This window comes from Lagenorhynchus albirostris, chromosome 2 (assembly GCF_949774975.1).
Source record: "Lagenorhynchus albirostris chromosome 2, mLagAlb1.1, whole genome shotgun sequence".
Lineage (NCBI taxonomy): Eukaryota > Metazoa > Chordata > Mammalia > Artiodactyla > Delphinidae > Lagenorhynchus > Lagenorhynchus albirostris.
Window position 1 is genome coordinate 127,680,054 of NC_083096.1, and position 20,754 is coordinate 127,700,807.

Here is a 20,754-nt window from a genome sequence, read left to right on the forward strand (position 1 = left end):
TTTTTATTTTTAAAGATTTAGAAAACCCACCATCCAGTATTTTGTTAACACCCAAAATGTAGAAAGGATATAATTGTAAACAACAGTCTTTGGCATGGAAATAATTTAGCTTTACTAACAATACACTCTCCTTGATTTTCTCATTTTTCCATGAACCAGAGACATCATTACAGAGAGTTATCATTTGAGCTTAGCGTTGAAGGTGAAAATGGGAAGAGGTTTGTTGTGGGACTGGAAGAAATTCCACAGAAAAATAAGGAGTGTTATAGAAAGAACATAAACTTTGGAGGTAGACACAGATGGTTTGGAATCCTGTCTCCAATATATACTGTGTATGACCTCAAGAAGTAAATATAAACTCATAGTATGAGAGCTTTCTGGCTTCCACATCTGGGTAATGAGGTATTAATTTGCCTTAGTGGTTGTGAGGACAGAATTAGGTAGCCCTTATTAATATTAGAAGAATGTGGATCTCTCCCAAATTCTGTGAAACCACCTTGGAATTAAATTAGAAGTTTCCCTTCTTTGACTAAAGTAGCCACATTTACACAAATAATTGTCATTAAAATGCTGCCAGTCTTAGGAAGCTGTGCTCATCATTATATCATTAGAGTGCAGTTTATGTAGCTTTCTGCATCCCCGGTATGCATTCCAGCAGTTCAAATCAAGCAGCAGCAGCGTATCTGTGGATGTCGTACCATAGATGTGGATCTATTGATAGTCCTTTGAGATTAAATCCCATGGCAGAGATTGGTCTCATTTCACAATGGTTAGAAAGAAGGCTTCATCTTTTTCTTTTTTTTTTTTTTTTTTTTGCGGTACGCGGGCCTCTCACTGTTGTGGCCTCTCCCGATGCGGAGCACAGGCTCCGGACGCGCAGGCTCAGTGGCCATGGCTCACGGGCCCAGCCGCTCCGCGGCACGTGGGATCTTCCCGGACCGGGGCACAAACCCCTGTCCCCTGCATCAGCAGGCAGACTCCCAACCACTGTGTCACCAGGGAAGCCCAAGGCTTCATCTGATTGTTAATTAGCTGAGATGAACTGACATCATAACTAGGAAGAGAGACTTACTGCAAACTGAAGAATTCTTTTCCTTTCATAATTTATTCTTTTCCATTTATTCTGCTCCTACCCCCTAATAAGAAACATATCACATTTTCAGAAGGGTTTGTTTTGTTTTGTTTTGTTGTCTTGGAAGGGAAGAGACTTTGAACATGTTTGTGCACCGAGCAGCAGAAGCTGAGAGAGGGAGGGTAGCAGGTGGAGTGAGACCTTGGCAGAAGAGGACGTTTGTGAAGTTTGGAGACAAATGGCGGGATCCCTACTCCTGCTATGTCACTGTCATTTTCCCATCTGTTCCCTAAGGGGGAAATGTTGGTCTTCAAGGTACAATGAAACCACACATGAATCATGGATTTTCCTAGCCAGAGTCCCATTGATCCAGGTCCTCATTCCGTCTCTGCTGGGAGCAAGCCTGGTCACATTAGAGAAATTCATTGCCTATTTGAGCCTTGGTGTCTTCACATCTTATTAGGAAATACAGGGCGCGCTAAGCCCCTAAAAGTGCATATGGTAAATATTCATAAATAATAGCTCTCCTTACTATCAGTGCACTGATGTTGTGTGCTATAAACTTCCTTTCATCAGATGCAAATGCAAAATTAATATGCTGAACAATTCATCCAAATTACTGTATGTATATATGTATATATCTATGAGAGTAACGTATTGTGTGTGGATTTGTACTTCACCAGCAGTCTCAGTGGGTGTTGGAAACTTGAATATTTACATAGAGTCAGCATAACCTAAGGCTGAGGAGGCTCATTGCTCCGGTTTCAACCCCACATCACTATTTTTTGTTGTTGCTGTTGTTGTTGCGGTACGCGGGCCTCTCACTGTTGTGGCCTCTCCCGTTGCGGAGCACAGGCTCCGGACGCGCAGGCCCAGCGGCCATGGCTCACGGGCCCAGCCGCTCCGCGGCATGAGGGATCTTCCCGGACCGGGGCACGAACCTGTGTCCCCTGCATCGATAGGTGGACTCTCAACCACTGCGCCACCAGGGAAGCCCCCCACATCACTATTTATCAACTTGGGTCTTGGGAAAGTTACTTGACCTGTCTGTGCCTCAGTTTCTTCTTCAAAAGAATGGAAATGATGAAATGGTACCTCTCTCAAAGGGCTGGTAATGAGGATTAAATGCATAAATATTTGTAAAGTGTTTAGAATGGAGTCAGACATAGGACAAGCACTATAACATAGGTACCTGTTAAAATTAAAAAGCCCAAGTAATTTTGGCTGTTTTTTCACATGATGTGATCTGTAACGGTCATACACATTTTCCAGGACCTGCAATTTGGAATCACATTTTAAGCTTAAATAATTGGTGCCTTCGGTTCAAAACCTGAGTAGAATTACAATCTAGTATCTATTTCTACGAAGTCTTCAGTGAAAGGGATTCCTTAGGTAAACACTTGGAGGTACTAATGGGTCTACTGGGGTGCTCAGGACTCTCTTTGAAATTTTGATGACTCTCAGACATGCAGATCATGAAATTGGCTTTGAAGTTTTGGTTGGCTCACCCAGATATGCAAATCCAGAACTAGCTTTGACCAAGAAATTTGAGGCTTAAGCCCGTTCTTGACTGAGGAGTGGACTAGAAGTTGCAGCAGTGAGAATGTAAGTTAGTGACCTGGGAAAACTTGCTCATTGTATAATTAATGGTTCCACGTGGCCCCAGGCAGCTCTGTGTAAAGCCTTTAAGCAGCCTTTCCACCCTATTGGTGCATGCCAAGTGCCGTACCATTGGAGTCTGGGCTGATACCCCTTTGGTACCTGCTCTGCCCCCTGTCCTTGGATTGGACACTTGCTAGAACAGCCCCAATTGCTATTAACAGTTTCTGCGACAGCTAATGACCCTGCTTCTGGGACTAAAGATTCTTCTGGGTAGAGAATTGCAATTCCAGCATTTCATAAGAGTGATTTGGTTGCACAGCTGCTGAGGGTCTACAGTGAAAAACTAATACCCCGTGGCACACATGAAGGGCACCAGCCTGCAGGGTGACCCCTAGGGTCCTAAGGCCATCAGATTAATGGATGCCCAGCAATTCCTAAACTAGTGACGAGATATTAGTTGGGCCGGCGCTTTCTTCTAAGTAATAGTATGGAATCCCATTTGAAAACAGTGCTTGTGTGTTTAATTCCATGCTTTGAAGTAGGAAAAATTTCAGTTCCAGCAACTATGAAATCATATGTGTACAATGTAAGTAAAAAAATAATCCCAGACATAACCTTAACCTTTTGTTCTCCAGCACCCCTCTCTGCAAATATGCCTGTACATGTGCTCCCCACATACAGTCCAACTGAGAACCACTGGGTCTTGGTGTTTTTCGTTTTCCCTTTGCCAACTATATATTCACTTGATGGTCTTACGGCAGGTAGCAGACTCTAAGGGTTTAACACAGAAACTTATTTTTCTCCTGCTAGTTGAGAAGAGGCCACATTATTCCATTTTAGCAGAGGAATACCTTTGTCCACTGGTGATGACTCCAGAACACTGGTGTTGTGTAGAATCCTGGGGGCAACAGAAAATTCAGAGCACATTTCTTACGTTTTTTTCCTGGAGGAGAAAACCCCTAATTATTCCTAAAGGCATTACACGTAGTGCCCTGTCCAATCTGTTGGTAAATATAGGCAGGTCGTCTTTACCTTCACATGGCCGTAGCTGCTTTGTAAATTATTCACAGCGAATGTGTACGTGATTTTGGAGTCAGACCTACCTTCCTTGGCCTAGTTCCCGGCTCCATCGTGTGTCTGCTCCTCTTCCTGACCCCCCCTCCCAGCTTCCTCACCTGTAAAGCTGGCAAGACCAGAGTTCCTGCCTCGGAGGGCTCTCGTGAGGATTAAATACGGCAAAAACCGCATGGTCGTGTCAATAGACGCAGAAGACGCATTTGACAAATTTCAACCATCACGTATAAAGCATCAAGAATAGCGTCAGGCACAAAGTAAGGTCTATTAAATGTTAATAATATTACGAATAACGTAGGCAGTAAGCTGACTCATCTATCCTTAAAATGTCTTCTCTGGGAGACGGAAATGCTAAGAAATTACTGGCGAGTCCGAGTGCAAAGGGTGGGAGTCAGCCCTACTTTTAGGTGTCTGTGCCCTGGTTTTTTCTCTAAGCTCAGAATGTGAAAGAGCTCTGGTGTTGGGCGGTTGTTACTGAGACGAATCCCAGCTTTCTCCTTCCTCCTTGATCACATCTAACACCAAAAACCCTGTTTCAGGCGATCTGGGTGTCCACAGTGGGGAAGAACTCCAGCTCACCACCACTATCACCCACGTGGACGGACCCACCGAGATCTACAAGTTGACCCGCAAGGAGGCCCAGGAGTAGGAGGCTGCAGCACCCGGCTGGGACTGTCCCCCACGCCCCAGCCCCGCTAACTAGAGTGGGGAGCGTGCCAGAGAGCTCCACGTGCAAATGAATGCTCTGTCTCTTAGCTGTGGTTTACTTGGACCAGCAGCGTGGACGTTTGTCAGCTTGCCTTCTGATGGTAACTCTTGGAGGAAGATTCCTGCAGCCACTAATGCATTGTGTATGATAACAAACCCTCTGGTACGACACATGTTCTGTGATCATTGTTAATTAGTGACATAGTAACAGCTGTAGCAGGTGGTTAGTCAACCTCATGTGTTGGGGGTGCACTCCTTGGGGGATGGTTTGGGCCAGATGGGGTCTATATGGAGTGGAATATTTGATTCTTTTTTTTTCCTGTTTTAGAGTCTAGGATAGAGTTTAACATTCTTTGCTGTCCGAGATAGGCTGGTGTCATAGTCTTCTTAGTCCGTGACCACTTTTTTTTTCCCTATTTATATCACCAAGTAGCCTATCAAGTTAATATTTAAGTTGTCAATAGATATGTGCCCTTATTTTTTACGGCATAATATAAAATAACTGAATTTCATGAGAAGGTCTGTTACACCAGGGGCATTTCAGCTTTGAAACCAAATCTGTATATCCAATACTAACCAGTCTGTTGGATGTGGGTTTTAAAACATGTTTGCTAAACTACCCAAGTAGGATTTATTGTATTAAATGGCCTCTGGGTCTGAAAAGCTTTTTTAACCTCTTGCTTAAAATGTGTTTTCTTTTGATAAGATGCTTCAAACAGCCTCCGAAAGTGTAGATCCGATCATTTAAATAAACCTGTATGTATATGCACATATGTATATGCACACCTCGTCCTCATGCTCAGCCAGAACACGTGCTTGTAGATTCTTTTCCGTGTTGCGTCTATGAGGTAGGGGGAAACAGCTCTATGAAAAATTAAAATATTTTGCCATCAAATCAAAGTGTTTGGGGGTGGTATATATTTCTGGAAATAGGGTAACGTTTTCTGCACTGGATGGTTAACCTACCTAGGCTGGCATGTGTGACAGAAAGTGTGGGGGGAAAATGTACATGATTTAGAAGTAAATTATGACCCTCCTACCTATGCCCACTTCCCCAAAGAGCCTGTTTCATTGTATTTTAACTCTGCCATTGGGGAGACAACATGGTACAGCAGAGAGAAAGAATACTGGATCTGAGATTAGAAGGCAGAGTTTCCTAGCAGAGACCCAACATTTATTACATAGCGTGACCTTGTTGAAGCCACCTGACCTGGCTGTTCCCTCACCTACGAACTGGCGTTCATAAACTTTAACTGCTACACGGGGTGGCGGTGCAAACTAAGTCAGTTAATGTGTATGGAAACGCATTTTAAACTCTGAAGCTGTGTAACTATGTTCTTTCTGGATTTTAAAGACAATTTCGTGAGTGTCCTGTTTTTCAGACATTGAGGCCTGGAGGTTTGGGGCACCATCCATTTAATTCACCTACTCGGCACTCCCTCTCCATCCTTTCTTTTCCCTGATTTTGGCTAAAACCATGGTATACAGTGATGGGAGGAATTACTTTGGCTTTGGCTTTTCTCTCAGGCCTTTTCCTGTCCTGGTAAACATTTGATGGTGTTTAATCCAATGCACTCAACATCCACTTCTGATCGACCACTGTGGTGCCAGGAATTAAATGTAGCCCATGCTTCACAGTCTGGAAGGGAAGATGAACTTAAAACACGACAAGTACTCTCCTGCCCCAGAGGAGGGATGAGAGTTTCTCCTAAGGAGATGCGGAAAGGGCCTGAGATAGGCCTTAAAGAAGAAGAAGTAAGATTTTAGGAGGGCTGAAGGACAAAGGGAACAACAGTAAAAAATCATAGAGGAAGTGAAGAACAGAGAATGTGTGGACAAGGCTGGTCATCAGGCCTGATTGGCACATAAAAGGAGTGGATATAGCAGAAGATGGGCCCCATGCATCTGTGAGCCAGAATGAGAAGGGTCCTTAATGCTATGGGAAGAGCTATCAGACTCAGCCTAGAATTTTAGGCAGAAAAGTGATATGATCAGAGTTACTGCTGGAGCAACAGAAAGGCTGGACAAGCCCAGCAAAAAGATCACAAACCCTGGAACCAGGGCAATAGTAGAGGACATGGAGAAGAGGGGGTTAATTTTGGAGATAAAACCGGCAAGGCCTGAGCATTCTGAATGTGGACCTCATAAAAAGCAAGAGCAGAGTCAAATTTCAAGCCCTCCTAGGTGAGGGAACGTTAGGGCCCTTGACAGAATTAGGGAGTTTTGGAGAGGAAGTATCAGTGAAACTATTACCTAAGGGTCTGTAAGTACTAGAAGCCAAGTCTAGCAAGCTTAACTAAAAGAGGGACTTTAGTAGAACTTTCTGAGAGCACTCAGCACCAGGAATTCATGGACCTTTCCCCTAAAACACTACCATTAACTAGTCCAAGTCTTTGTCTCTCTCGCTTCAAAACTAGGGGAGGGTGCGTAAGTGGCTCAGTCTCAGGCAGGTGGCTGCCCCTGTGCAGATCACCTGTGATCAGGAAGCCAAGTCAAATGGCTGCTAGCAGCTTACCCTGTGGATTGACATCAGTTTCTAAAGAATGGAGAATCCATTCTGAGCTGGGCACACAATCAGAAAAGATGAATTACAGTGGGCCAGATGAGGAGTTTGGAGTTTTGGGTTTTAAAAGCCATCTTCTGGAGGAATTGACAAGCTAGCCGTTGGACACAAGAGAAGAAGCGGACCAGTCAGGGCAGGAGTCTTTGCAGCCATCATCACTGAGAATGAAGTTCAGCTTTGCAGAGCAGCAAAGCGTCAGGTAGCTGTGAGTGATGAACCGGGCACAGCCCATTCAAGAGGTGAGAGGAAGAAACTGAGGTACATGACTCCCAGGAACGCAAGGTGTCAAAGAAGCCAAAGAAAGAACCAGACCCGAGGGAAAAAAGTTCAATACCCTGAGAGATTCAACAGCATTGAAAGATTGAATAAGGCCTGTGGGATTTGGTGGTTTGGACATGTGGGACCTCATGGCAAGGACAGACATTAGAGTGCTCATGATGGGAAGGAAGGAGGTAGGACGGTGGTCCAGGAGGAACCAGAGTCTGGGGAGAGAATGGGACTGAGTTTGTAAACTCTGAGGGGGTGAGAGTCAGCCATGAAGTCAAGACAATGATGAAGTAACATAAGCCCCAAGGAAGGTCAGAGACTTGGGATAAAGGACCCAAGCTGATGAGTTAGCTTTGAAGGAGTGAAAGGTCACTTTTATCCAGAGACAGGAGAGAAATAACCGATGGATGTTAGAGGAGAAACTTTAGGTCAAAAGGAGAGAAGTTGCAGCCTGTCCCTTTGTGTGTTCTGTTTTCTCCATGAACATGAAATGAGCTTGGAGTTCTGCTGAAGAAGTTCTCAGTTTCAACAATGCAGGTTGAATACAATTGTTTTCAATCAGTTGGAGACTTCAAGAAACCCTTCAAGAGGCAAGAAAAAGCCTTTATGAAGGACTATCAACCTAGAGCAAAAGTTAATTATTGGCCATGTATGCATTTTACAAATTATCTTAAATTTTTGAAATAGTTTTGAAGAATATTATGGAGAAGTATAAAATTCCCCAACTATCTGCCTTTAAAAAGTAAGAGAATTTACGATTATATTCATCAAACAAGTAAGGTACAATTGCTATTTCCCATAGAAAACAATCAGTTTTATGTTGGTTAAGCCATTGGGTTCACGAGGTGTTAGTCCTTCATTTTCCCCTTAGGGGTAGAAAATGTCCATAAAAATGAAATAAGTGATTTCTCTCACAACCTCTTGGTAGTTCTAATCATTTCTCAGAACTGAGATGATGTCTCAATTCTGATACCTAAGAGCTGGTGAAGCCTTTGGAAGTCAGACCCCTCGGGGTTCTGGCAGGTACCTGGAGAAGCTCTACAGAAGTGTCAGAAGGGAAGTTGGTCTTGGGTCTCATCCTCATCTTGGCAGTTCTAGAAACTCTATTTTGTCAACTTTTTCAAACTGATCCAGCTTTGAGAGGATGCCTGCTCACATCGGGGAGTCTCAATGGATGGCAATTCCCATGCAGTCTCAACAGTGAAGCATTCGACACGCCTTGTGTCTCCATCATCAAGGATGTGTTCTTCCTTGCTATTGTTGGGTAACCATGGAGGCTAAAAGAGGAAATGGGAGGTTTTCGGTGCACAGGGGATAAAAGCACAGAGACATGAGAGCCCTTGAAAGAAACAACATCTCAACCATGACGAAGCCGTACCTCCAAAGGAAATACACACAGCTCCCTGAAGAGTGCTTAGCACGGTGTGGGAGTCCAGCTGGGGAGCATTGGTGGGTGAGCCAGTGAACGCACCTCAGCTCATCCCATTCTCTCGGACTGCTGGGGATGCCCTTCTTCCCTTGATTCAATCAGACCCTGCTCCTTTCACTGCCATTCAGCATCGGGATATGTTAGTGCAGTTGATTAGGCTTCATGTGTGGGTGTAGCCTGACTTCCATGAGCCTATGCCTCACTCCCTGTATTTCAAGGTCCTCTCGTACTTTTGTGCTACGGGAACCATTCTGACTTCGGCGGCTTGCTCTTGCCCGTCACATTTTGCTACAGGGATGACTTTCATTGTACAGGGATGACTTGGTTTCTGAGACAGTGTCAGTGGTGCGTTTCTTTCCTCCTGACATCAGAGGGCTCTTCGGGCACTCCTGGATCCACCCCAGTGCCCAGAGCTTCCTGTCTCTATGATCATGCACTTAGCTTCGGTGGTTGAGAAGACCCTTCAGTATTGAGACCCGACCCCCTTTGCGACTTTAGCCTTTTTGTTCTGACTACAGTTCCTCCCACAGGTCCTGTCCCACCCAGGACTGCTCTCCTCCAGGCTCACGTCTTGATTCCTCAGCTCCTCCTCCAGATGTGGTTTCTGGACCCTTGCCTCATGACTGCGCGCCTATTAAGTGCCTTCTAGTTTCTCATTGTTCTAGAATTTGATACTCAGACTGCAGCATTGCTCCGGCTGGCACAGATTAGTGTGAAAATACTTCTACTAGGGCTCGACATCCTAAGCAAATGGCACTGGATTTGAAAACTTATCCACTTCTTACCTTTTTGCTTCTCATGAACATGTGACCACTAAAACACTTTAAGAGTTTTTAAAATTAATACAGGCATACCTTGTTTTATTGCACTTTGCAGATACTGCAATTTTTACAAATGGAAGGTTTATGGCGACCCTCTGTTGTCAGATGATGTTTAGCGGTTTTTAGCAATGAAGTGTTTTTTAATTGCGGTATGCCCGTTGTTTTTTAGACATGATGCTACTGCACACTGAATAGACTATAGTATGGTGTAAACATAACTTTTATATGCATTGGGAAACCAAAAACTCCATGTGAGTCCTTTTATTGTGGTGTTCACTTTATCACAGTGTTCCGGAGCCAAACCCGCAGTACCTCCAACGTATGCCTGTATCGCCAATACCCGCCTTTGTATTCAGCACTATTTTTCAACTAAATTGTAGGACTTTACAAGTGTGTCTGTGAATTTCACTTTTTCCCACACACAGATTCAATAGGTAAAGCACATCTGTAACTTTTAAATAAGCACAGTTTGAAATGTAAATAAAAGTAGTTAAGACGTAAGTGCAGAATGGGTTGGTTTCAACTGCTGGAGAATTTCCTCCCTCAGCCTGGATCTCTCCTTTGTCCAGCTCTCTCTCTGTCTCACACACACACACACACACACACACACACACACACACACACACACACACACACCCCATTACTGTTAAACTCCTTTTTTCATGTGCATGTGTTTTGTAATATGGAACTTTATAATTTACATATTTTTCCTTTAATATCTCCTCTTCATAGTCACATAGTGACTACATAATAAAGGAGTGAGGTTCAGAGAAGTGAAATGACAAAGTTGGTACTAAGAAGAGATCTTCAGTCTCTGAACCTGTCTCTTCAGTGGCATATTTGCAGCAGAAGAGTCAAGAATTTTCTTTTGGGCTGCAACTCTCATTAGAGCAGAATGACCTTATTGGGAGATGTTATTCCAGCCTAAAAAATATCTGCTTCCTCTCCACTTCCATCGATGGCAAGTGTCTGCCCTCTTCCGGCCAAAGGGAGGATGACAGCTACCACTGAGCAAATTCTTAGAACAAAAGTCAGACCTTGGAATGGGGGAATTTGCAGTTGCTCCATGATAATTATTGCTTTTTAGTGAGTTCTTGTCATAGCTTTGCATATGACTTTGCTCTGGGACCCTTAGGGCAGTTGCCTACACCCCATTCCCCGTGAACTAGGTGATCTCTGAAGTCCTCACCAGCCCTGATTCTAAGAACGGTAAAGGAGGCTGTGTGTTAATGACATCTTACAGCAATGCAGGGCACTTGATCCAGATCCGCTGTGGGCAGATGCGCTGGCATCGAAGCCTGAGGGGGTGCTAGTGTAAATAGATCCCCTGCATTTATTGATTCGGAAGCTCCTCCGATCCTTCTCACTGTTCTGAGCTCCTCTGAAGCTCTGAGCTCCCTCAGGTGGCTGCTCTACCCAGCAACTCTTTCCAGGGGGATGAGTCAAGGTCAGGATGGTCTTCACTCCCATGATGAACTCTTCTCAGTTCAGGGACACTGAGAGACTGAAAGTGGGCCAAAGACAGGAGCGGCCAACACATGAGATCTTTCCATCGCACGTGCTTGGCGGACGTTCCTCACATGCTGACCGGATGGAAACTCCAGGCCAGCACAAAAAGGCCAGAAGCCGGTCAAGACTCACTGCGAACTGAGAATCCGTTTTAAAGAGACTCTTCCTTTTTTTGTGAAATGCTTCACAAAGGGAGCTGTTCCTAGGAATGGGCAGGAGTGTTAAATCACGTTTGTGTGGCTTAGCCTGGTCCCCCGAAAGACAACTGCTGAGACAAGGATTCCTGTGCAGGTTCGTAAGGCGGTCCGAGGAGACACTGAGAGGGAGCGTGGAACTTACACTGAGAAAAGGGAAAGCTCGGGACCGCCACCACTGCCCTGCTCACTCAGGCTTCTTCGAGCTTCGGGCTTCCGGCTCCCTAGAAGGGTGAGTGGCAGCCCCGCTGAGCAAGGAGGCAGGGCCTAGCCAGCACCCGCCCTCTGTTGGTGCAGGGTCACCCCTGAGCTGTTAGCTACCTGGAACCAGAGTCAGCTTGAGTAATATGGGTGCTACGTTGTGTTCTTACCTGATTCCCCAAAGCAAAACAGGCTTGTTGTAAAAACCTTGGAAAGATGCATGAGTCAGGAAAAAAAGGCAAACTTTTCAATACTTGATCACACCAAGTATTAGACATAAATACTTAAAATGTCAGTGTTCTTACACAAGTTTTTATATGCATGTATGCACGTGTGTATATTATATGCATAGATCATATTTCCTATGTTTATATATGCATGAATATATCATATATGTGTGTATATATATAACATATGTATTTTTTATATATTACAATGGTATTATATACAAAAGATTTCTGGAGAATTTCTCCAGAAATTCTCTAGAAAACGGTATTATGTGACCTGCCTCCTTCACAATACACTATATTTAGAAACTCCATATCATTATATCATCTACATGATTTTAATGACTTTATTATTGTAGTCTCTAATAAGGATGTTTGTTTATTAAGCCCCTATTTTGGACATTTAAATGATTTGCAAAATTTGACTATTATAAGCTGAAATGAACATCCTTGGATATAAATCTTGTTGTAGATCTCTGATGGTTGCCTTAGGATCGGTTCCTAAGAGTAGAATTACTGGGGCAAAAGTTCAATCCTTCATTCATTAGGCGTATGTTGAGCACCCTAGTTTTGGGCTAGTGCTGTTCTAAGTACTTGGGACAGACAAGTAAGCAATGTCCCTGTCACCAAGGTGCATATTGACCTGGTAGGGGGAAGCGGTGAGGGGGAATAAGTAATAAATAAACACAGTGACGGTGATAAAGGCTATGGAAAAAAGCATTCACGATGGACAACTGTAAGCTTACCATGGCCCCCAGAAATGTGCCACCAGCAGAATGGGGGCCTGTGGCTTCACATCTTCACTGACACTATGCAATTTTGCAATTTGCCACTTTAAGGTGCAAAAAAAGTTGCATTTTACTTATATTTCATGACCAGTGAGATTGAACATGTTCTATATTCCTGTGAGTTTATATTTTTAGGTTGTCAGTTCAGAGTCTTCATCCGTTTTCCTCTGACATTCTGGTTTAGGATATTCATCCTTTGTCTCTCATACATGTAGCCAAACTTTTCCCAATTGTTACTTGCTTTTGATTTTGTTTTTGAGGTTTCTTGGGGGCATGGAGCTTTTTAATTTTATATAATCAATTCTGTAAATCATTTCCTTTATATTTTCTACCTTTGCTGTAATGCTGAAGGAAATCTCTCTAATCCGAGATAAGAGAACAGGTCAACCGTATTTTTTTCTAGTTTTCTAAATTTTCTTTCTAAGTTTTCTTTCTTTAATTCATTAATTCGTATGGAATTTGTTTTTCAGTGGGAATCTCAAATACTTTTTTCTAAAGTTTTTTGGATAATGATTGGGAAAGACACTATCTTAAGAAAACTAGGGAGGCTGTAGGAGTGGGCCACCCGTGAGCTGAGCCTCTGGGACAGCCATGAGGCTGAAGTGTGGGAACCGTTCCAGCCACCAGGCATGCTAGAAGCTGCCTGTGAGAAGTAGAGCTCTCTGTGCTACGCTACCCAGGTGCTACCCAGGTCCTCACCTTGACTTTGCCGGCGTGGGCCCTGTCATTGGGGAAGATGGACTTGCACTGGGTCATGGAGGAAACTTGAGAGGTGTGGGCAGGGGCCGAGTTTGCTGAGGGACAAGTAGGCAGTGGTTGCTGACTGTCCCCCGTGCCTGGACCTCCCAGGGGGATGCCCTGGGAAGCAGTCAGCTCTTCCATTGCAGAGTTCAGGGGAATAGCATCTGGGGTCAGAAGCTGATGATCACATTGATTGGATCAATAAATGGGGACTGCGTGAGTCTTCTCTGTGGGTAGAAGGAGAGGTGAGTGATGACCTGGTGGGATGGACAGAGCAGAATGTCCTGGCTTATGCTGTAACTTTGCAACTAATTGCTGTGTGTCTTTGGCCAAGTTACAGTACCTCTCTGGGTCTAGTTTTTAATCTATCAGATGTTCTTTCTATATACTTTCTTTCTATTTCTTTCTATATACTTTCTTTCTTTCTATTATACTATATTTAGCAGCACTAATTGATTGGGACGAATATCCACTCTAGACTTAATGGTTTGGAGTACAAGGTGCAGTAGTACAGATAGAATTTGGGAATGTGTACAGTATACTAGCTTGATGCGTTGGAGTGAGTGTGTGTGTCTGTGTGTGTGTGTGTGTGTGTGTGTGTGTGTGTGTGTAACAGAGAGAGAGAGGGAGAGAGAGAAACATAATTAGAGAAAGAGAAGGGAGGAGGGAAAGAATGGAGGGAGAGAGGGAAGGAGGAAGGACAGGAAGAAGGAAGTTGAAAATAAGTTGGCCCTGTGAGAATTTCGAAGCAAGGTTTGTCGTGAGTTGGAATTTCTGCCAATCATCCTAACTGCATAAAGGTAAGTGGGAGGGGTAGGGGCCACTCATACAGGTGCAACAGCAACCTTTCAACCCACCAGCTGGATCAGGAGGGGACAGTCCTGTTAGCCTTCAAAATTAACATTTAAAACCCCCTTGTCCAGAATGACTGTAAGTCATAGCTACTTGCTGCCCTCTGCTGGTCAAAATAAATAATGTCTGCATTACAAAAGAGTTCTAACTGATTGTAATGATGATATTTATTTACCCCCAAAATATTTACGGAGCACCTATTAAGTGCCAGGCACTGTTCCAAAGCAGACCAGTAACCAAAACAGACAAATATCCCTACCTTCATGGGATTTAATTCAATAACAACAATGATAATATCTAACATTTATAGATCCCATGCTACGCATGTGCCAGGTAGCATTTTAATTCCTTGATATTTATCAACTCATTTCCATCCTCAAATCAGTCCCAAGAGGTAGGTATGATTATTTCCATCGTTTTAAAGCTGAAGAAACTGTTGCACATCGAGGTTAAACGATTTCCTTGAGGTCAGACAGCTGGGAAATAACTGAGCCAGGTTTAATTCATTTTGCTTCTAGAGCCTGTTCTTAACCACTCCATTCACTGCCTTTACTGGCGTTTCTAGCAGATACGCTTCTCCTCCTGTCCCAAATACTGTGTAGGCGCTGGCATTATGAGGTGGAAAGGCAAACACCCACCTGCTCCTTTGGCTCAGTCACTCATCCATCTCAGTCTCTGTGCGCCCTCGAGCCAGTCCCTTACCCCATGCAGCTGTGGGAAGATTAACACAGGGCGAGGGCATGCTGACAGCAGGGTCCTGCCAAGTGTTGTCCCTGTCCTCCGCCATCCCCTAAGCTGACCCTCAGATGGGAGGCTCAAGGAAACCGCTGGAGGGGTGGAATCTCTAACCTGCTGCTCCAGGCTTCTGTCTTGAGGTCCTAGTGAGTCCTTCTCCAGTTCAGCACTAAGGGCAGGAGGCAACCTGGACGTTAGTGATGAAACTCAGAGTTCTTTCCTGCTTGGCCCAGATTTCTGGGGCAAAGGGATGGCATACAGCAAGAGGGCTTCAGGTCAGCTCCAGGGGAGAGCTGCACCTACTGACCTGGGAGATGGAGCTCCCCCAGTCTCCAGGGAGAGCTGCACTAAAATGCCAGTGGCTGCTGCCAGGAGGGAAAGGGTCCAGAGCAGTGGGGTACAGGAGGAACGAGGAAATCCTCAAATTTTGTAAGCCCTAGATTTCTACTTGTTAAATTTTTTGTCATGTGTGCCCGACCTAATATAAAATGTCTCTCTTATTGGGAGAGAACATATTTTTAAATTTTATTTTTAAAAAATCTCTTCAGAAATTTGATGTTTTTAAAAGGCAAATTTAAGAAGTATTCTGTTATTGTATACCCCAGAATCCCCTCCTGTAAGCAATGTCTAAATAACATTACAGGAGCTACTCTTTAGGAAGCACTGATGATGTGCCAGCGCCTCACAGCAGCCCCATGACATAGGTACTTTATTCACGTCACTTACAGATGAGCAAGCTAAAACTCAGAGAGGTTAAGTCATTTGTTCTGGGTCACACAGCCAACTCTCAAGGCTGTGCCTGGATGACTCCATTACCACCATCCTAAACGATGTCCCAAAGTGAGGAAAACACCATAAACTGAGCGATTGACTTCTAGGTCCCAGGGACTGCTAAGTGTCCTCCCAAGAACCAAAGATGATTTATCCGTGGGTTTTGTCTGAACACACAATAGGGGTTTTATCCTCATCTCTGGGGTTCTCTCGTGTGATTTGGAAGCAGCAGATCTGCATGTCCGTGGGAGAGGGGTGATTGGGCCAGCTCTCATGTGATCCGGATCTGCCAGCCTGGAGCAACCACAAGCCCAAGGGAGCCCCGGGAAGGACCTCGTGAGAAGCAGTCGGTGAGTTGAAACAGGAGGTGCCAGGGACTGTCGCACACACTCGGTGAGAAACTTTCAGCAGCTTCACGTGGGGACGGGGAAGAGGGGTATCATTATTCTGAACACTAAAGAGAAGGGACGAAGGGCCCGGGGAAGAGAGGCCTGCCAGAGGCCCCGCAGCACCTGGGGGCCAGAGCGGGTAGAGCCCAGGCCTTACAGAAGCAAGTTTAGTCCCACCTTCTGTCCTGCCTTCCAGGTCTGCCCCAGCAGCACTGTCACCACCTGGGGCATGATAGAAACGCAGAATCCCAGCCCTGGCCCACTACTGAGGCTGCTCCAGTCTGCACCTGCCCACTTAGGGCTACCTCACACCTGAAGCGACACCCCCAAATTGCAGACAGGAGAGACGTTCTCCCAAAGGGGATTCGACTTTCTTGGTTGACACTATTTCAGTAGGAAGGAGACCAGAGCGTGGTAACTGGAAGTTTTGCTGAGGCACAAATTTGAGTCATGGCCACTGCCAGGCTGGTGCTCTGGGCAAGGCTCTCAGCTCTTGGGGGCTGGCTAGGAGGATAGAGGGGACCCAGGGACCACTTCCTCCTCTGGCTGGTTTGGTCCTGTCACCTAGATCTCAGAAGTTGCATTCAGAGTAAAAGGGGTGGAAGTGAGGAACCATCTCTGTGCCTCAGTTTCCTAGTGTGTAAAATGATTCGCACTGTTTATCTCATTGCGTTGTAAGGAAACGTGAGCTAGGACAGTGCTTGGCATGCCAGAAACTCTCCATAAATGTTAGCTGTTATCATCATCATCATCGCCACGGATTCTTGACACCTGTGAGTATGTGTAGCCCAGTCCCTTTTCCAGTTCCCTAAATGACAAATAAGGAATGCTTATATTGGCTCCTGGGTTTCTCCAAATGACACGTTCCATCTAGAATGCAGTGTTTCCTATGTACATCCTCACAATGCACGTTAACCAGCAATTTAAATTATCTGGAAGGCTTCTCTCTCATGCAGTGGTGGTATTCATTGAGATGCAGTGTTTTCATTACCCCATGAGCTTTGCCACGGACTCAGTCAGAAGCAGAGACCAACCCAGCCACGTGAAGGAGTAGTTCCTGGGTCCCCTCCACAACCCTCCCCAAAACTCCCCAGAGCTGAGACTTTTGCCCAGAGCCCCAGCAGTAGACATGATTCAAATCTGTGCCTCAGCAAAGCTGCCAGTTATCGTGCTATGGGCTCATTCCATCTGAAATTGTTTAAACTAAGTAAGTTGAAACTGTGACTGTCAGAGAGCCATCACGGTTTTTCCCAAGGTAGGTTTCACAGGACACTAGTTCCGTCGAATGTTTACAGGTGCTGAGTCATTGTTGGGCTGTCCAGTGAGTTTGAGGAACATTGGCATTTTAAACAAGTTCCTTTTCTGAGGACATCTGCACCTTTCTCATGCCAGCTTTCTGAGTCTGTGAGGGAGGGACGGGTAGGCTCTTCCTCAAACTTATTTGACCATCTACTCTTTTTTGTGTGGGACATGTTCTATCGCAGTGCTTTCCAAACCTTCACCTGCACATGGTTCTCCTGGGAGCTTAGTCAGGTGCAGTTTCCGACTCAGAAGATCTTGGGAGAAGCCTGAGATCCTGCATTTCTACCAGCTCGCGGGGATGCTGCTGGTACACAGACCACACTTGAAACAGTGGGGTTTGAGAAGATATTTCTGAAAGGTGTGTGCTGTGTTCCCTACCCCAGGGGCTCCTGTGACCTCCCTGTCACAGCCTTAGCACCTGCTCAAGTGCTCGGATCCTGGGAAAAGTGAGCTAGGCACTGAGCTGGAGTGGAAGCTCGTGAGAGCAGAGTTCCATCTGTTTTGTTCCCAGCTGTATGTCCAGAACCTAGAGCTGTGCCTGGATCGCAGAGGGGCTCAGTCATACCTGTGGAATGATGGTGTTACTAGGGAAACTCAGCAAAGATGCCCGTTTCCAGGGATTTTCTGAAACATGCTGTGCTGAGTTGTGGTGGATTTGAGTTTTTAAGTGGTCTGAGATTGCTGCAAACTCACCAAAGAGTTTGAAAACCACCCAAAGCATCTCTTCCTTAGCTCATAAATCTGACTCGGCCAACATCTAGGTGGGTCCTCCACCTGTGAGGCACAGTTGCTTTTCTTGTTATGGGAGCATCAGCCCATGTGGCCTCCAAGCACTCATGAAGAGAAGCGCTTCCCGCTCTGGCATTCGGGGTGTGAGCTACAGGCGGACCAGTATCTCCAGAACGAAGCACTTTCTGTGAGAAGGGACCAAAGTAGCCCAGGTCGAGTTCATGGGCAACTTATTAAACCAGGTTCACGGATTTGGCCTCAATCTTGTCCTGATGTTCTCATTACCAGTCCAGGCAGGGAGCCAGACTCCTTGCTCTTCAATGGTTTGTTTGTTTGTTTGTTTGTTTTGATCTGAGAGAATAGGTGAAGCTACTTGTTACCATGGTAACTGCTCAGTGAGATTCTTATTTATTTATTTTTTATTGAAGTATTGTTGACTTATTAGTTTCAGGTGTACAACAGAGTGATTCAGTATTTTTATAGATTATACTCCAGTTTTAGTCATTATAAAATATTAGCTATATTCCCTGTGCTGTACAATAGATCCTTGTAGGTTATTTTATACATAGTAGTTTGTGCCTCTTAATCCCCTACTCTCATCTCACCCCTCCTTCCATCCCTTTTCCTACTGGTAACCACTGTGAGTCTGTTTCTGTTTTGTTATATTTGTTCATTTGTTTTATTTTTTCTGATTCTACATGGAATTGAAAATATACAGTACTGTCTCTCTCTGACTTATTTCACTAAGCATAATACCCTCCAACAAGTTTCTTAAGTTGGGGAACATAAGTCTCCTCAAAAGCTTCCTACGTTTGAGAAACTTATGGTCTTTTTTAGGGAGCTAGGCTCTCAGTACATGAGCTGTGCAGTCAGTGACCAATGGGAAGGGAAGTACAGTGGGTGCTTTGCGGTGGTTTCTGAGCTGGGGCAATATGGGACCACTTCTCAGAGAAGCGAAAATGAGCTTAGTCTTCAAGTGGGTGGATAACAGGGCAGGATAAAGGAAGAGTGTGAGAGTGTGAAGATGAAATTTCACAAGCATTTTTTGGAAGACGGTGACTAGAGTAGCCTGCCTAGAAGAAAGTCTGATGTGTAGTGGACAGAAAAGCAAATTGGAAGCAGAGTGTAGAAGGCCTTGAATGTCAGGCCATGGGGGCTGGACACCTGGACCCATCTCTTTAGAACTGGAGTCCAGTTCAGGCAGTCACGAAGCAGTCAGAGAAAGGCAGGCTCCTCCTGAATGAAGCCAAGGCTGGGTCGCCAGACTGATAGGGAGCAAGACGGTTTGACTACTAGGTACAGTGGTACAGCACGTGCACTGCACAAGAGAACCTGGGCAAGGGAGCAGGTTCTCACTCCTCATCAAGCTATGCACCCCAGCATGGGGCTGCCTTCTTCTAGAGGGGCCCTCCATCCAGTGTTCATAAGCTGGCAGTGGTCTGATCCTCTAAAGCCACAGCCATGGGTGTTTTCTCCTCACGGCAAGGCATTTTCTCAGAGCAGCCAGTCGTGTACGTTCCCAGGGTGTCCCAGGGAGGGCGCTGCTCAGCTTTGCAGGGGACGACAGAGCCCAGAACACAGAGTGGTTCTGAGAATGCAGCTAGAACTGGAGCAAGCCAGTTTTCTGCTCCTGGGCAGACAGACCAGCGAGCAAGTGTTCTGTAACTGTCCACTTCAACCGAATTTAACCAAATCTTACTGCGAGGACGACTTACTGCTCCCAAGCAGCAAAGGAGTGAGGACAGAGCATCTGCAGCCCTAAAGATTCTGAAGTTAGGACCAGCAGCCCTCTGTCCTGAGGGGTCTGGGCAGAGACTTGCTTGCTTCCCAGAGGCCAGCAGTTACCAGCTGGGCAGGAGTGAACATCACATATACAGACAAAACAGAGAGACGCAGAGGGCTCTGAGGATGCGAGAGCCGGTGTGTCTCACCAGGGCCACTGCTGGCCTTTTGGCTCCCAAGTCCCTGTGACAACCAGGAACTTTCCCCTGCATGATTCAAAGGCTCTCTAAGGAGGGTTGAATCACCCCCAAATGAGAACTGAGCTAGCAGCATGTAGATAGAGGCAAGGGTCCCAGCCTCAGTCAAAGGCTGCTGAGTGGGCAACGCCACTACCTCCCACCAGGTCCTCGGCCAGCATCCTCAGAAGAGTGAGTTTACTCACCGGGACACAACCCCCAGCAAGGAGGGAGTGTCCCCAGTTATTTTCAGGGAGGTGAACCCAATGGCAAATCACCACTTAGATAGAGAAGGCCATGTGTGGCTTTGGTTGTTTACTGTTCCTTTGCCTTATTTTCATATTTTATCACATTCTTTCTTTTTTTAATTTAATTTTAATTTATTTTTGGCTGCGTTGGGTCTTCGTTGCTGCGTGCAGGCTTTCTCTAGTTGTGGCGAGCGGGAGCTACTCTTCTTTGCGGTGTGTGGGCTTCTCATTGTGGTGGCTTCTCTTGTTGCGGAGCACGGGCTCTAGGGTATGCAGGCTCAGTGGTTGTAGCGCACGGGCTTAGTTGCTCCGCGGCATGTGGGATCTTCCCTGACCAGGGCTCAAACCCGTGTCCCCTGCACTGGCAGGTGGATTCTTAACCACTGCACCACCAAGGAACTCCCTATCACATTCTTATGAATGTTTAAACGATGTATTGTTTCATCTTGCTCGTTTGGGAATGTTAGAAAAAGATCATACCCTAGGTGAGCTACATTTTTTTAAAATTCAAAGCTATGTTTGTGAGATTCTTTTGAGTTGGTGCAAATAGCTGTAGTTCATTCATTTTCCCATT

The 20,754-nt window shown here is 45.4% G+C and overlaps 1 protein-coding gene and 1 long non-coding RNA gene across 3 annotated transcripts in view; both read left to right on the forward strand.

Annotated features, from left to right (window-relative positions):
- Positions 1 to 5,225, forward strand: part of WLS (Wnt ligand secretion mediator) — a 113,473-nt gene extending 108,248 nt beyond the window's left edge. For both annotated transcript variants that reach the window (XM_060139772.1, XM_060139773.1), the window contains exon 12: positions 4,288 to 5,225. In XM_060139772.1, the coding sequence (XP_059995755.1) occupies positions 4,288 to 4,397 (110 nt within the window). In that variant the 3' untranslated portion in view covers positions 4,398 to 5,225. The remainder of the gene's footprint in view (positions 1 to 4,287) is intronic.
- A 10,194-nt stretch (positions 5,226 to 15,419) lies between these two features.
- Positions 15,420 to 17,565, forward strand: LOC132516131 (uncharacterized). The gene is made up of 3 exons (XR_009539264.1): positions 15,420 to 15,947; positions 16,623 to 16,716; positions 17,428 to 17,565. It is a non-coding gene; the product is annotated as an uncharacterized LOC132516131 (long non-coding RNA).
- Positions 17,566 to 20,754: the final 3,189 nt, after the last annotated feature.